The sequence below is a fragment of the Hemicordylus capensis genome, chromosome 4, assembly GCF_027244095.1.
Source record: "Hemicordylus capensis ecotype Gifberg chromosome 4, rHemCap1.1.pri, whole genome shotgun sequence".
NCBI lineage: Eukaryota > Metazoa > Chordata > Lepidosauria > Squamata > Cordylidae > Hemicordylus > Hemicordylus capensis.
Genome location: NC_069660.1, coordinates 280,459,785 through 280,472,631, shown reverse-complemented (window position 1 = coordinate 280,472,631; position 12,847 = coordinate 280,459,785). Strand labels below are relative to the sequence as shown.

Below are 12,847 nucleotides of genomic sequence, written 5' to 3'. Positions count from 1 at the left end.
TTACTGTTAACTGGGCAAAGAGGCACCTTTTTAATGTGGTGATGCTATTTATTTAGCAGTGGGGAGAGTAACTGGCCCTATCCACCCCCAGCACAGTACCTGCTGACTGGTATCTATCCTATGAGTCTTTTTAGAGTGTTAATAGCCCTTTGGGAACAGGGATCCATCTTTATTTATTTTTTCTCTGTGTAAACCGCTTTGGAAACTTTTGTTGAAAAGTGGTATATAAATATTTTTTGTTCTTGAAATTCTAGGCAGGCTTACTCAGAAGTAAGTCCAACTGCACTCAATGAAGCTTACTCTCAACCCCCAGGAAAGTGTTTGCAGGACTGCAGCCATGTGTAGCAGATGCTCCAAAATACTTTGACTGGTTCCCCCATCCACCAGACTGAAACTTTACAGCAAAGTGTCACACAATTCAGTCATAGAATATTATGGTCTATAGCTTGAATTATTTTGAAAGGCCTGTGTTTGTTTGTGTGTGGTTTTTTTAAAAGAAGCCTCATTCATTAGCTTCACTGTAGAAACCAGTGCAGCCACGTAAGTGGGAGACAAATTGATTACCTTAACTCAGGGTTCTCAAACTTGGGTCCTCATCATGTTATCATCCCCGCCTAGGGGTAATGGGAGTTGTGGTCCAACAGTAATGTTCTTTGCCAGGGCTTTGCTCCCTCATACCGTAATAGTTGTTTTAGAGTTGCTCCTGCACAGTGTCCAATGGGATTTACGGTATGTTTAGGATTGCAGACGAAGAGTGTGCAATTCCATGCGTGCTTGTTTACTCAAAAGTTCCATTGTGTTCCATGAGACTTACACTCGCAAGAAGCATGCAGGGCCTGCACCTAAATGAGACCTTAGTAAACATGCATAGGATTGTGCCGTACGTTTCTCACAATGCAATCCTATGCATATTTCCTGGGAGTAGGCTTTACTGAACACTGCCCACGGGCCGCGGCTGGTCGACGAAGTATACACAGGCTGGAAAGTGGTAAGCTCCTCGCCTCTCCATTTGGATTTCATCGAGCTCCGTCGATCCTGTGCCTATTTAGAGTTTCTTCCCCCGCCCAAGGAAGAGCGCCTAGCATCGCAGTCCTAGTCACTGTAAGTTCTCTAGGGGAAAAAAAATAGTATTAATGATCCTCGTGCGAGATTCGGTAGAGAGAGCGCTAACTCTCGCCGCCCTCTGAGATACTACTAGGAGCAACAGGACAACACGAAAAGGACTGCGGACGGGAAGCGCTCTCTTCGTTTTCCATTTCTTCTCTGCGGGGTGCGAGCAGGGGGGGGGGGAGTGAAGGGGCGTGACTGGTGAGCAAGGCTAGCCAAGCGCGCGACGCACCAACAGCCGCAACACCGTCGAATCGGCATTGGCAACAACACCCGCGCGCTCTCGCCCTTCAGAAGACGCGTTCCGCATGGCGGACCGTTGAGCAGTTAGCCGAGGTGGGCGGGGTTTATGCCCATGGCCCCGCCCACGGCCCCGCCCACTCCTTCTCCCGGGCCCGCCCCATCTCGTGCAGTCTGGGCGTGTGAGGGCGGCGGCTGTGGCGGTAACAGTAGTAGGCGGTTGCCGCCTGACTCCACGGATTTGAGTCCGTGGCACTACCATTACTACTACTGGTAAGTAGCTGCTGTCGGTGACCCAGCGTCCTCTCAGAGTAGCGGGAAGTTGAGAAAAGTAATAAAGTAAATAAAGTAGAACGACAACGGAAAAACGGGTCTGGGAGGCGCGACTTGTTCTGAGGGAGAGCTGGGGGCGAGGTAACGAGGAGAGGGCAGAGTGCGCCTGCGCACTCGGTTTTTTTTTCTGAGAGCGGGATTCTGCGGTGTTCTGCGTGAGGGAACCTCTTACGAGGTGTGGAACTGGGGGTTCGAGCCTAGCCTAAGCCCCCAGCCTAAGACGCCTGGGAAGGGAAAAAAGAAATCTTCTCCCAGAGGCTCGGAGTAGATACATTCTTTGCTCGCAACCTTGTTAGTTTGGAGTTTTGGTTCTTCCCATTGGAGAGTGTGTGAACTTCATGAAATGCTTTGGTAAAAGGGGATGTAAAGCCGTTTCCTCTTGGATCTCTCGCTGACTTTTCGGCTGTAAGTTGCCTCTATGTATGCGTGTTTGACCATTAAGTTTCTTTTTAAAAACAGCAACCAAAGAAACTGTCGCGTGTTACAAATCACCTGGAAAAGATTATTTGAAGGTTAAGAATTCTAACTTGTCAACTTTAAGTACATCTTCGAACTGCTAAAGAAGTTCATTGGGATCACAACCCAACCCAGATACAAGTTCATTTGATTTCTTTAAACATCTGCAGTCTGATTCTGTGCACTTTCTAGGCTTCACTCTTTTACAGTTCTGATAGACATTCATTTGGAGTTGCTTCTAGCACTGTGTCCTGTTTCTGGCAAGGGAATGCTTAGTTCAGTTCTCCGTAAAAGTGCAATTTTCAGGGGATTCAATTTAAGATGCCATTCTAGTAAGAGGCAGTGGTGCAGTATGTTCATTTAAGCTTTATTCTTATTGTGGAGGAGAATAATGATGGGTTGGAAAGATTTCCCCTTTCCCTAAGAAAGAGGAATATGAGCCATGGGATGAAGTCTGTGTGCGTGGGCCCCTCTGTGTGAGAAGCAGAGACTTCCAGTGGCAAGAGAGAAGTCTATTAAAAAGGTGCAATTTAGGGGGTTAGAGAGCAGAGAAAACTAGGGTTTGAGCACCCTGTTTTCCTTGGGTGCTAGAATAGTTTTGACTTGGAAGATATGGGGGTTTTAGAACAGGAAGGGTGTACTAGTCCTTGTTTTTGCTTTAAAAGGTTTTAACATATTTTGTGTTACAGAAAGATGGGATTAAAATTCCTAAATATTTTATTCATGCTGTTTCTCACAGGAAAGACAAAAACATAAGCATAGTACAGTGGCATTTTTGGAGAGTAAGGACCCAAATAAATGTGTTAAGTCATTTGTCCTGTTTTTAGCCCCTTGAGCTAAATGGGATATGGATGGAGTGATGTTTGCCTCTGAAAGGAAGCTGCTACTGTACTATTATGTCTATATCCCCATCTTTGCTAAAAGAAGTGGTATTCCTGCATTGAAGGAAGGCAATGAACTGCATAGCTAATTATGGATCTCTTGCTTTGTTGCACCTCTTCTGCAGCTAGCAGAGCTGTTAACCTTATTAAAGAAATCATGGTCAATTAAACTTGTGGTTTACCTGGTTAAATCTGCACACTTGTATATGGTTAAAAACAGTAGTTCTGACAATCCTCCTTGCTTGTTAGAGGATATGTGTATTAGGGATGTGCACGGAACCAGTCGGGGGGATAACTTTACCGGCGGGGGGGGGATGCACTTAACTCACCCCCGCCGCCACATTTCCCCCACTGGTGCTCGGTTTCCTAAAAGTCCATTGGGGCGGCAGCATACCACCCCATTGCCCCCTTTACCAGATGTAGCCTGCAACCCTGGAGAAGCTGCTGCCAGCCTGTGAAGACAATACTGAGCTAGATAGACCAATGGTCTGACAGTATATGGCAGCTTCCTGTGTTCCTATGTAACTGGAAGTACTTGATGTGCCTGCACACATCACACACACACACCTGATGTCCGCACGAGAGAGTGTGCCGTGCATTTTGAGTACTTCCGGTTACCTCCGGTAACTAAAGGGAGCAGCAGGGAGATATGCTGCCACCCCAATGGACTTCTAGGAAATCGAGTGCTGGCAGGGGAAATGCGGGGGTGGGGAGTGCATCCTCCCCCGCCCTTAAAGGCAGACAGGCACGCACATACCGCCATCAAACCTTTGAGCTGGCCAGTATTTGAACCTGTTTGGAGGCCCATTAAAGAGCCTCCAAACAGGTCTGTGCACATCCCTAATGTATATCGCAGTAAGCATCACCTTTGAGATAATCCTTTCTGTGTGAGCAAGAAGGAATGCTACTTTAATATGGCACCTGCAATTCTTATAAATAGTTGTATTAAATACTTTAAAAAACAAAACAACTGTAACATATGTTGTGATCCATGCCAGCTCACTAAAACTATGATAGTAATTGTAGTTCTGAATTATCCAGTCAATGTACTGCCATTTAAAAAGGCAAACTAGTTTAAGGTTTTGTTCCGTTTTTGGATTGAACAAAACCTGACTTTCTATAGAGGCTTATGTATCTTCACATCTTTGGTAGTGGTAATCACTATTCTACATAAATGCTGTTTAAAGTATTGAGTGCTTACAAAGGTGCTTAAATGCATGTGAATAAAGTCTATAAATTACAGAGGAGTTGCCATGTTAGTCTGTTGCAGCAAAAACAACAAAAGACATTGTGGGGGACTTTGAAAACTAACACAATTATTCAACACAAGCTTTTGTGGAATCAAATCCAGGTCATCAAGGTGGTCTTGTAAGAATATCTGTCTCACATATGCTGAACTTGTATGCTTTATTGTAATCAAATAATTACAGACACACATAATGGCTTAATAAATTTTAGGGACTAGTCTACCTTTTTTACAACTCCTTGCTATTTTTGGTAATTAATATATAGACTGCTAAAACACTCGTTTATAGAAATGTTGAATAAATAATCTTTTTAAATAAATACTTGAATAATCATATTCACTGTTGGGAGATCGTAATGTGCTTCTGTAGAACTGAATTTAAAAAGGGATAAGCACAAGGAGTTTCATTCAAAGGTTCTCTTCTTCCAGAGGAAGGGAGCCTTTGGATACAACCAGGTGATAGAAGATAATATCAGCAACTCTTGCCTGCAATGACCATGGTTTGTCTTTCACTCCCACCTTTCCATTGGTATGTTTAAGGCAGTGAAATAAATTAACATTACATGAAGCAATTACACTACATCATCAATGCACAATTATGATTTTTAAAAAGGTAATCTTATAGTGTCTCCTTGTCTGCTTAGCTTGTCTCTTGGACAAATGTCTCCAAACCTTACAAGTGAGTAAATTGTGTTAATAGAACTTTGGGTTGTTGTGTACTGTTTCAGACATGCTGATACTTATGTCAAAGCAGTAAGCAACAATTAAAGTTGCTTATTAAACAGAAGATTTTCAGTGCAATCCTATGCATCTTTACTTAGAAATATGTCCCACTATATTCAATGGGACTTGCTCCCAAGTAAGTGTGCATAGGATTGCAGCTTTAGTGATTGAACCTATATTCACTTGAAATATAATGCTAACTGGGGCATAAGTTTAGTACAAGCGTATTAAGAAACCATTGAATAAGATTATGGATGATTAAGGATTTTTATCATTCATATGTTCATAAAATTTTTGAGTCCTTTTGTTTTGTTTTGTTGATAGAGTGAGGAAGAATAAGGGCAGGGCACAAATTTGAGCATGGAGTGAATAGAACAGGGGTGGACAAACTTGGCTCTCCAGCTGTGTTGAACTACAACTCCCATCATCCCCAGTCACAATGTATTTATTGTGGCCAGGGGAGTTGTAGTTCAGCAACAGCTGGAGGGTCAAGTTTGCCCACTCTAGAATAGAAGGTCAGACCGAGTGGCACAGGGGACAGGCATTCACATCCTGAAGACTAGTTGCTTAAGCTACACCTAATTTCTGAAAGCTTTTTCTGACCATTTGCGTGTATGTGTACTTTGCTTTAAAAAGTATGACGCCTCAGCGTATTTTTTAAAAATGGAAACAAAAAGAATGATTGGCAAGTCCCTTCAACCAGCACGACCTGCACGCCACCTCTCCCCTCATGGTAAGTGTTTTGGTGATTTTGGAGTATGATATAATGTGGAATTTTCTTGTGGGCCTTTAGGAATCTGCATTAGTAGTTGCTTCATATGGTGGCCATTCATAGATGGTCCTGGTTATTCGCAGGCATTCAGTTCTCACCTGTAAGAGCGAATATGAAAACTGTGAATAACGTAACATTACCCATATGGGAATCCAGGGGTTAGACTCCTACGTACACAAAAAGGGCTAAAAAGCAGTGGGGAGGCAGAAATAGGAGAAATAAAATACTGTACCTTGTTCTCAAGCAATGCCCCCCAAACCCCCAATTCCTCTGATCTTTTGCAAAAAAATCATGCAATTTTAAAGAGCCACAAAATGGCTCTGAACTGTAAAATGACATTGGAAGTCAATTCCAGCCACTCAAAACCATGATCTTTTTAGATCATGGATAAAGAAACTGGGTCTCTAAGACCTGTCCGTAGATATGCAAAAACGTGGATAACAAAGGCCACCTGTATTATTTTATTTTATTTATTTATTTATTTCTATACTGCCCTTCCACAAATGGCTCAGGGTGGTTTACACAGAGAAATAATAAATAAAATCAGATGGATCCCTGTCCCCAAAAGGCTCACAATCTAAAAAGAAACATAAGATAGACACCAGCAACAGTCACAATATAATATGAATATATTGATATACATGCAACCCTCTCATCCAGTGCATGTAAAATAAAACAGGGCCCTATTGCAAAACTAAGATAAAAGATTAATAATCTAAGGCTATTAAGGGTTCTGCATTCCCTGACCGTCACCTGACCTTGATCTATAAGAGGTCCCAAGCAAACAGTGCTTACAAGTAGTTTTGGATCAGTGTACAGCTCAAGATATATTACTCCAGATCTTTGTGTTCTGAACTTTAGAATACACAACTAATCTCTAAGCTACTAAAATAATATTTCTAGCATACTAAATGATTGTTGGTCTATACCTTTTTCCTTGGTATGGGGAGGGCATCCTAACGTGACGGGTTATCAAGTTCTGCATGCTCCGAGACAGGACCAATCAAAATTCAGATCGATCATATGTATCCAGACAGCTGTCACTCACCCCCAGTTCCAGTCCTGCTTCGCTCCGCGGACAGAGCTTGAGTATCGCTGTGAGGAAAAATTTCACAGCCTTTCTTTTTTATTTTAACTTCTCAACTTTCCCCTGAGCACTCCCTTCTTTGTAACCTCTCTTTTAACAGTGTTGCTGTTGAATATGCATGATTTTTTGGCTCTTTATTTATATATACAGAGTCATATACATTCCCTCTTCTCCTACCCACTTTGTTCTTCTTATTTGGTGTGTCATGAAGTCATACTGCTTTTCAACATTGCCAAAACACAGCCCTTCCTCTTGGTGAAAATTCTGGGTCATGCCCTGGTAATTCTTTCCTTGATCACTGAAATGATCTCTTCTCTGGTAGTCATTTTGTCTCACTTTGATCCTCTTGCCTCTATCCAGAACTCTGTTGCCAAAATAGTTTATTTCTCTCATTTCTTTGACCTTTGAGTCTGAGACAAGTGAGAAACAAAAGGAGCAAGAGCAATATGCTTGGTAGGCTCATAGTTCGGACTAAGTATCTGAAGATGATCCATGTTCTGCAACATTTCAAAGTATTTTTCCAGATCTAAGCATACTGCTTGAGTAGTAATGCAGACAAACTCTGTAGCAATGAAAATTTCCCCCTATTCATTCAGTTGTAAGTTAACAATGTTGTGTTAAAACACGTTATGAAGTAGTTTACTTATTCTGAAAGAGAGAATACTACATAAGAGGTGGTCCCCCACCCCGGTTTTCCTGCTGAAAAGACTAGAAAACATTTCTTTGAAAGAACAGGGTTTCTTTCTCCACTCTCAGGCCTTCATATCTTTAGTTTGTATTATTCACAGGTCTGCCCTTTGTAGGATAAGCCTACTCATCTCATGTTCAGGTTGTGCCCTCTTAAAGTGATGGGTGGAGTGGGGGGAGAAAGGGCAGCAAAGCTATTCCTATCTTTCCCCCCTCAAACCCCACCGCACTGGCAGCAAGATTACCGTTAGTAGTCCATTATGTGCAGACTGTTTGCATTTATTGCTTTGGATTTGAATATCTAGTTTTTAGAGGTTGTTTTGCAGGGATCCTCAACGTTGGGCCCCCAGATGTTATTGGACTTCAACTCCCATAATCCCCAACCAAAGGCCACTGGGGTTTGGGATTATGGGAGTTGAAGTCCACTAACATCTGGGGGCCCAACGTTGAGGATCCCTGGTTTAGAGGATGGAAGGGTATCTTCAACGCACTAACAAAGAATTGGTAAACATATTATTGACTTGTTTCAACAGCATCTGTTTCCACAGTATCAGCAACCACTTTCAGCTTCCAGGCTAAACTTCCATGCAGCACTCCTGTATGCTTGCATAATGAAATTAACTGGGTGAGTAGTCTAGTAAATGAAATTAATAGTTATGTCACTGTATTCTGGACTACTACAGTTGAGTGTTGAACTGCTGATTCTTAATTTTTCAGTAATCTGTATAATGGAACTAATTACTTTGAGACTGTGATAGTGAATGAGAGGGATTGTAAAATATTTTGCATGATGGTGACTTTTGGTTGCTTGTGCCCACTATCTAAGCAGAAGTAAGTAATTCTATAGCATTTACACACTCAAATCTCTTCCTTGAATGTCTGTATTATTACTCCTTTAAAAATTGTGTTTGAGAACTGGTGTTTAATTCTCTCAAACACTTTTAAATGAAGTATGACCGTGGTGAGGACCTTTCAAAAAAGAAACTACTCCTTTTGCCATGCCCCTGTGGACAGCAGAGGATTCAACAGCATTTGAAGAAGGGATAATGTTCCTTGTTTTCAGCTGATGCTAGTTGTCATCTCGTTTTAGTCTCTAGTAAGGCAGGAAGTGAACCCAAGTCATTTCTGATCCATTCTACTCCAAAAAAGATGGTGACTACCAGCAACTATTATTGTGCCTTGTTTTACATTGTGTCTAATGCTTTTTCTATTACGTTTACTGTAAACCACCCAGAGACGTGAGTTTGGGGTGGTATACAAAAATACTAAATACATAAACCAGCCAGGAGGAACACTATTCCCACTTGGAATGTTGCTGAATGTGCTATTACCTACAGAGGCACAGCAAACAAACAGGCCCAATTACTTGCCCAAATCTCAACTGCAGGTCACTAATGGTGACCAGACAAGTGGTTAGACTAAAGTAACAAGATAAACTTTTTGCTTAGTCTCTCTCTCTTTTCCTTTTTTAAAGATGTGTAAATCTAATGGAATGCTGGTCTTAAATGAAACTCTGGTTCCTAGTCTTTCGGAGCACCATAAACCTGAAGTCACAAAAGGTAAGCTTTGTGTATATACATGTTGAAAAATAGTATAAACTTTGGGAGAACTGTGAACTCTTAACAAAATACCATATATTTATTTTTATTTATTTAAAATATTTCTATACCGCCCAAAACCTACGTGTCTGGGCGGTTTACAATTAAAATAATTTAAAACAGATATTTTGATTGGGACACTTCTTTTGTTGGGCCTATTCACATCAGGATTGAGTGGCTGCAGAAAAACCTAGAAGATACTTCACCTAGACCAGGGCTGCTCAACTTCGGCCCTTCTGCAGATGTTGGCCTACAATTCCCATAATCCCTGGTATTAGCCACTGTGGTTGGGGGTTATGGGAGTTGTAGTCCAAAAACAGCTGGGGGGCCTAAGTTGAGCAGGCCTGACCTAGACTATGCACATTTACATAGGAGTATACATTGAACTTGGACCTTAACTTTGTGTGGTTTTAACGTTTGGGGTTGGCCTGACCATGCAAAGTAGAATGGTAATTTACTCATGTTAAGGCATTTGTTCAGATAGACAAAAATACTAACTCAAAGCCCCCCCCCCCCCATTGGAGATTAATGGGATAACCTACATATCAGTTGCTTGACACTTTCTGTCCCATTGTAGTATGACTGATGTGTAGAAGTCCTACCTTAAAGCCTTGATTGGGCTCAGTCATAAAGGGAAGTTTCCCACTGCAAGGAAAAACCTAAGAGCTGCAGACTTGCCTATGCTCCCCACTCCTTCACATGCAAGAGGGAACCAAAAGTGTTTGCTTTTCAGTTTGTACTAAACCACAGCACAACATTGCATTTGAATTTGATGAGCTGTAGTTTTGGTCAAACTGGAAGTAAAATATTAGCTCTCCTCCTCATGTGCAAAAGAAATAGTATGCAAACCCATAACTCCCCAAGGCTTATTCTTGTAGTGGGAAGCCATGGTCTACCCTTATGTCTGAACTCAGTTTATGTGTAAATGGTTATCCCACAGTCTCTGGAATTCAGAATTGCTGTAGAACAAGTAGCATCTAATAAACTTCCAAAAACCATCATTTTGTCTCTTGTACTGTAGCAAACCTAAATTCTTCATGACTTCCCACACAATTCGACTTCTGCCAATATTATCTGTGAGCATTAGCATCCTAAATAAATTGCATGGATTTCTAACTCGTACGAATACCTTGGTTTTTATTTTGTACACCTGTGTAATCAGCCTGACATTTTCATTCTCTAATTTTATGTTGACAGAGAGAATAACATACAGTAGAGATGTCCTCTTGAAGCTTTCGGAGGTTTCACTTGCTCAGAAGAAACCAGAATTTCTTCCTGATCATCCAATTGTACTTGAAAAACCAGTGAGTGTGTTTATTTCTGACTAAGCCAGAGGAAGAATTGAAGTGACTACTTCTGTGTTCGGTGTTGCATGCTTCTACCAACACACACATGAATTATTAGGCCTGTACACAATCAGAAATATCTGATCCAATACGATAGATATTGGTATTGGGTCCTCCGGCTATTGGGTTAAAATATTTAATAATTTAAATATTATTCTCAGATTTCCAGTCAGAATTCTGATAACTGTTGGAAAAAAATCCCCTAGAGTATGGGGAAATTTATTTTTACGGGGGAAAATGGCTGGGCAAAGAGCTCTGAAATTAGGCACACCTGTAGTCTGGGACTCTGTATATTGAATTTCAGTTAAATATTTTTCCATCCATTGACTTTTAATTATTTTTTTTAAGTAACCTTGAAATTGTACTCACAACAGAGGATTTGTGGCAAAAAGTTATGTGAATCCAAGAATCGGAGTTCAAGTGATGTAAAATCCGAGAAGCTCCCACTTGCTTTTTAAAGTGGTAAATGTAAAAATTAAACTACAAATAGCCTGAATTAATGCATGGGCGGATAGATAGATGGCAGAAGATGGCCTTTTTTCCTGAGCCACAATAGGGAAAACAAATTGAGACTCCCGTTCTTATTTCTGCTGACGTTTCATGCTCCAATATTAGACCCAATATTCTGATACCATACTGGATAATTCTGATTCAATATAGACTTTCCTATTTCAGATTGGAATTATTTCTGATAGCTCGAATATCACCAATATAAAGGCCCTTTCTGATATTTGAAATCCAATATTGCACAGGCCTGCTAATTATTGGAACTAACTTATTCTTCTTATGGCAAGATTAATCTAAATTTTTCAAATAGCTACTACTAATATCCATGTACAAATCAGTTGGATTACTCAGGAGATCTACAATGTGTAGCACTGATTATTGTAAGAGATGAAGTATTGTATAATTTGTAAATATTGGTCTTGTGTTTTCAATACTTAGTAATTCAGTCATTCCTGTAATAGTTATGATGATAGTGCTGTGATCAAGAATGTTCTTCATGCAGCACACTAAAGTTATTTTAAGCATTCTCCTGTTATCAGCTCTCCTCAAGAAAACCCAGGTTGTTTATAAACCCCGTGGATTTTAAAAGCCAGTCTGGGGAGCAGGGGGTGGATTGTAATAAGACCATCAAGAGGTAAACTGAATCTCATGGAAGTATTGGGGTATTCTTCATCCACCCCGCCCCCAGCTTGCTTTTATGAGCTGGATCAGTATTTTAAAACAACACATTTGGTCATTGATAATCTATGCTTCCTTGTAGGAGTATTCTCTTATTTATTTTATGTAGGCCGTCTGCTCCAAGTTCCTTAAATACTTGCTTAGAATTTCAAGTTCAGCCTTCAAGTAATGCGGCAGAAGTTGAAATTGCCTCAGAAGTTGAAATTGCCCCCATTAACTTTGATTTTACAGAATGATCAAGTGTTAAGAAACGCTTCTAAGTTAGAGGAGAATGTCTTTGCAAAGTTTTAATATAGATGCTGGTTGACACCCAGACTAACGCTGCCCTAGTGCTGTGGGTTTGGGGACAATTTTCACAGATCTCTTCTCTCTGAACTCCGCTGTGTCTATGGAAAATATGTCCCTCAGGGCCGTGTGGCAATTTTTGTGCTTGGAGATACCTGTTGCACAGACGATACACAATTTATCACACTACTCTAGATACATTCTGAGGATGTTCAGTTGTATGTGCTGATTGACTATGCATTCTGGTATTGTCCTGTTGTACCACAATTTTAGAAGGATGTCTTTGGACAATTCATGATATTTCAGGATATGACTTTCCTGTGGAACCTAAGATGATGATGTGTTAACTATACTGATTTTGAGTTAATCCTAATGACTACAGATATGTGCATCGCTTCAAACTGGAAAAATGCTTCAGCAGCATCCAGCTTTGAATGGCTTAAATGTACCAGAACCATAACACTAATGATTAAATTGATTTACTTTCCCAGGAGTTACTTTCAGAAACACTGGAACTTATGAAAAAAAACTCAATTTCTGAATAATGTAATTGGAACAATAAGTTCCAAGATCATATTCAACCTTGTTTTCTTTGTTTATCTTTCTGTCGCTTTTAATAAAAAAAATACATTGTAACTCTTCATTAACTAAACTTGGTGTGTTGGCTTTTTGTCTTGTAGAAAAGCTTTTTGCTACCTACTGCAAGCAACGATAGGTCTTTCTGAAGATAAGGAATTTTTTCAACACTGAAAATTAAGGAAATGTAATCTGTAATACAAATAGACTGTAATCAAATTTATCTTTTACAGTTGGTGTAGCCATCGGTTCATGTCGGAAGTAAAGCTGTTTTTAACAGAAAAAATGTATGTGAATCCACTTCAGGTGTTATATAACTTTGAAC

General features: G+C 40.5%; 1 protein-coding gene and 1 long non-coding RNA gene across 5 annotated transcripts; one reads left to right on the top strand and one right to left on the bottom strand.

The window, feature by feature from the left end:
- Positions 1–406: 406 nt before the first annotated feature.
- LOC128323364 (uncharacterized) lies at positions 407–1,416 on the bottom strand. Its single transcript, XR_008306229.1, has 2 exons — positions 1,340–1,416; positions 407–1,110 (listed from the first exon to the last, which is right to left on the bottom strand). It is a non-coding gene; the product is annotated as an uncharacterized LOC128323364 (long non-coding RNA).
- C4H8orf88 (chromosome 4 C8orf88 homolog) lies at positions 1,314–12,598 on the top strand. Of its 4 annotated transcripts, XM_053246333.1 has the most exons (7): positions 1,314–1,620; positions 4,693–4,792; positions 5,623–5,719; positions 8,066–8,157; positions 9,007–9,091; positions 10,328–10,434; positions 12,438–12,598. In XM_053246333.1, the coding sequence occupies exons 3-7, from the start codon at positions 5,650–5,652 to the stop codon at positions 12,489–12,491; spliced, it is 408 nt and encodes a 135-aa protein (XP_053102308.1). In that variant the 5' UTR covers positions 1,314–1,620; positions 4,693–4,792; positions 5,623–5,649; the 3' UTR covers positions 12,492–12,598. The 4 variants fall into 4 exon arrangements, with proteins under 4 accessions (XP_053102308.1, XP_053102306.1, XP_053102309.1 ...); XM_053246331.1 differs by lacking the exon at positions 4,693–4,792 and having other exon boundaries at positions 1,336–1,620; XM_053246332.1 differs by lacking the exons at positions 1,314–1,620; positions 4,693–4,792 and adding an exon at positions 1,669–2,085.
- Positions 12,599–12,847: the final 249 nt, after the last annotated feature.

Excerpts from the sequence above, each read along its gene's own strand:
- C4H8orf88 (XM_053246333.1), top strand. The coding sequence starts at position 5,650 with ATGGAAACAAAAAGAATGATTGGCAAGTCCCTTCAACCAGCACGACCT. Across the intron at positions 9,092-10,327 it reads TAAACCTGAAGTCACAAAAG|AGAGAATAACATACAGTAGA; the intron begins GTAAGCTTTGTG and ends TTATGTTGACAG. Across the intron at positions 10,435-12,437 it reads CAATTGTACTTGAAAAACCA|GAGTTACTTTCAGAAACACT; the intron begins GTGAGTGTGTTT and ends TTACTTTCCCAG.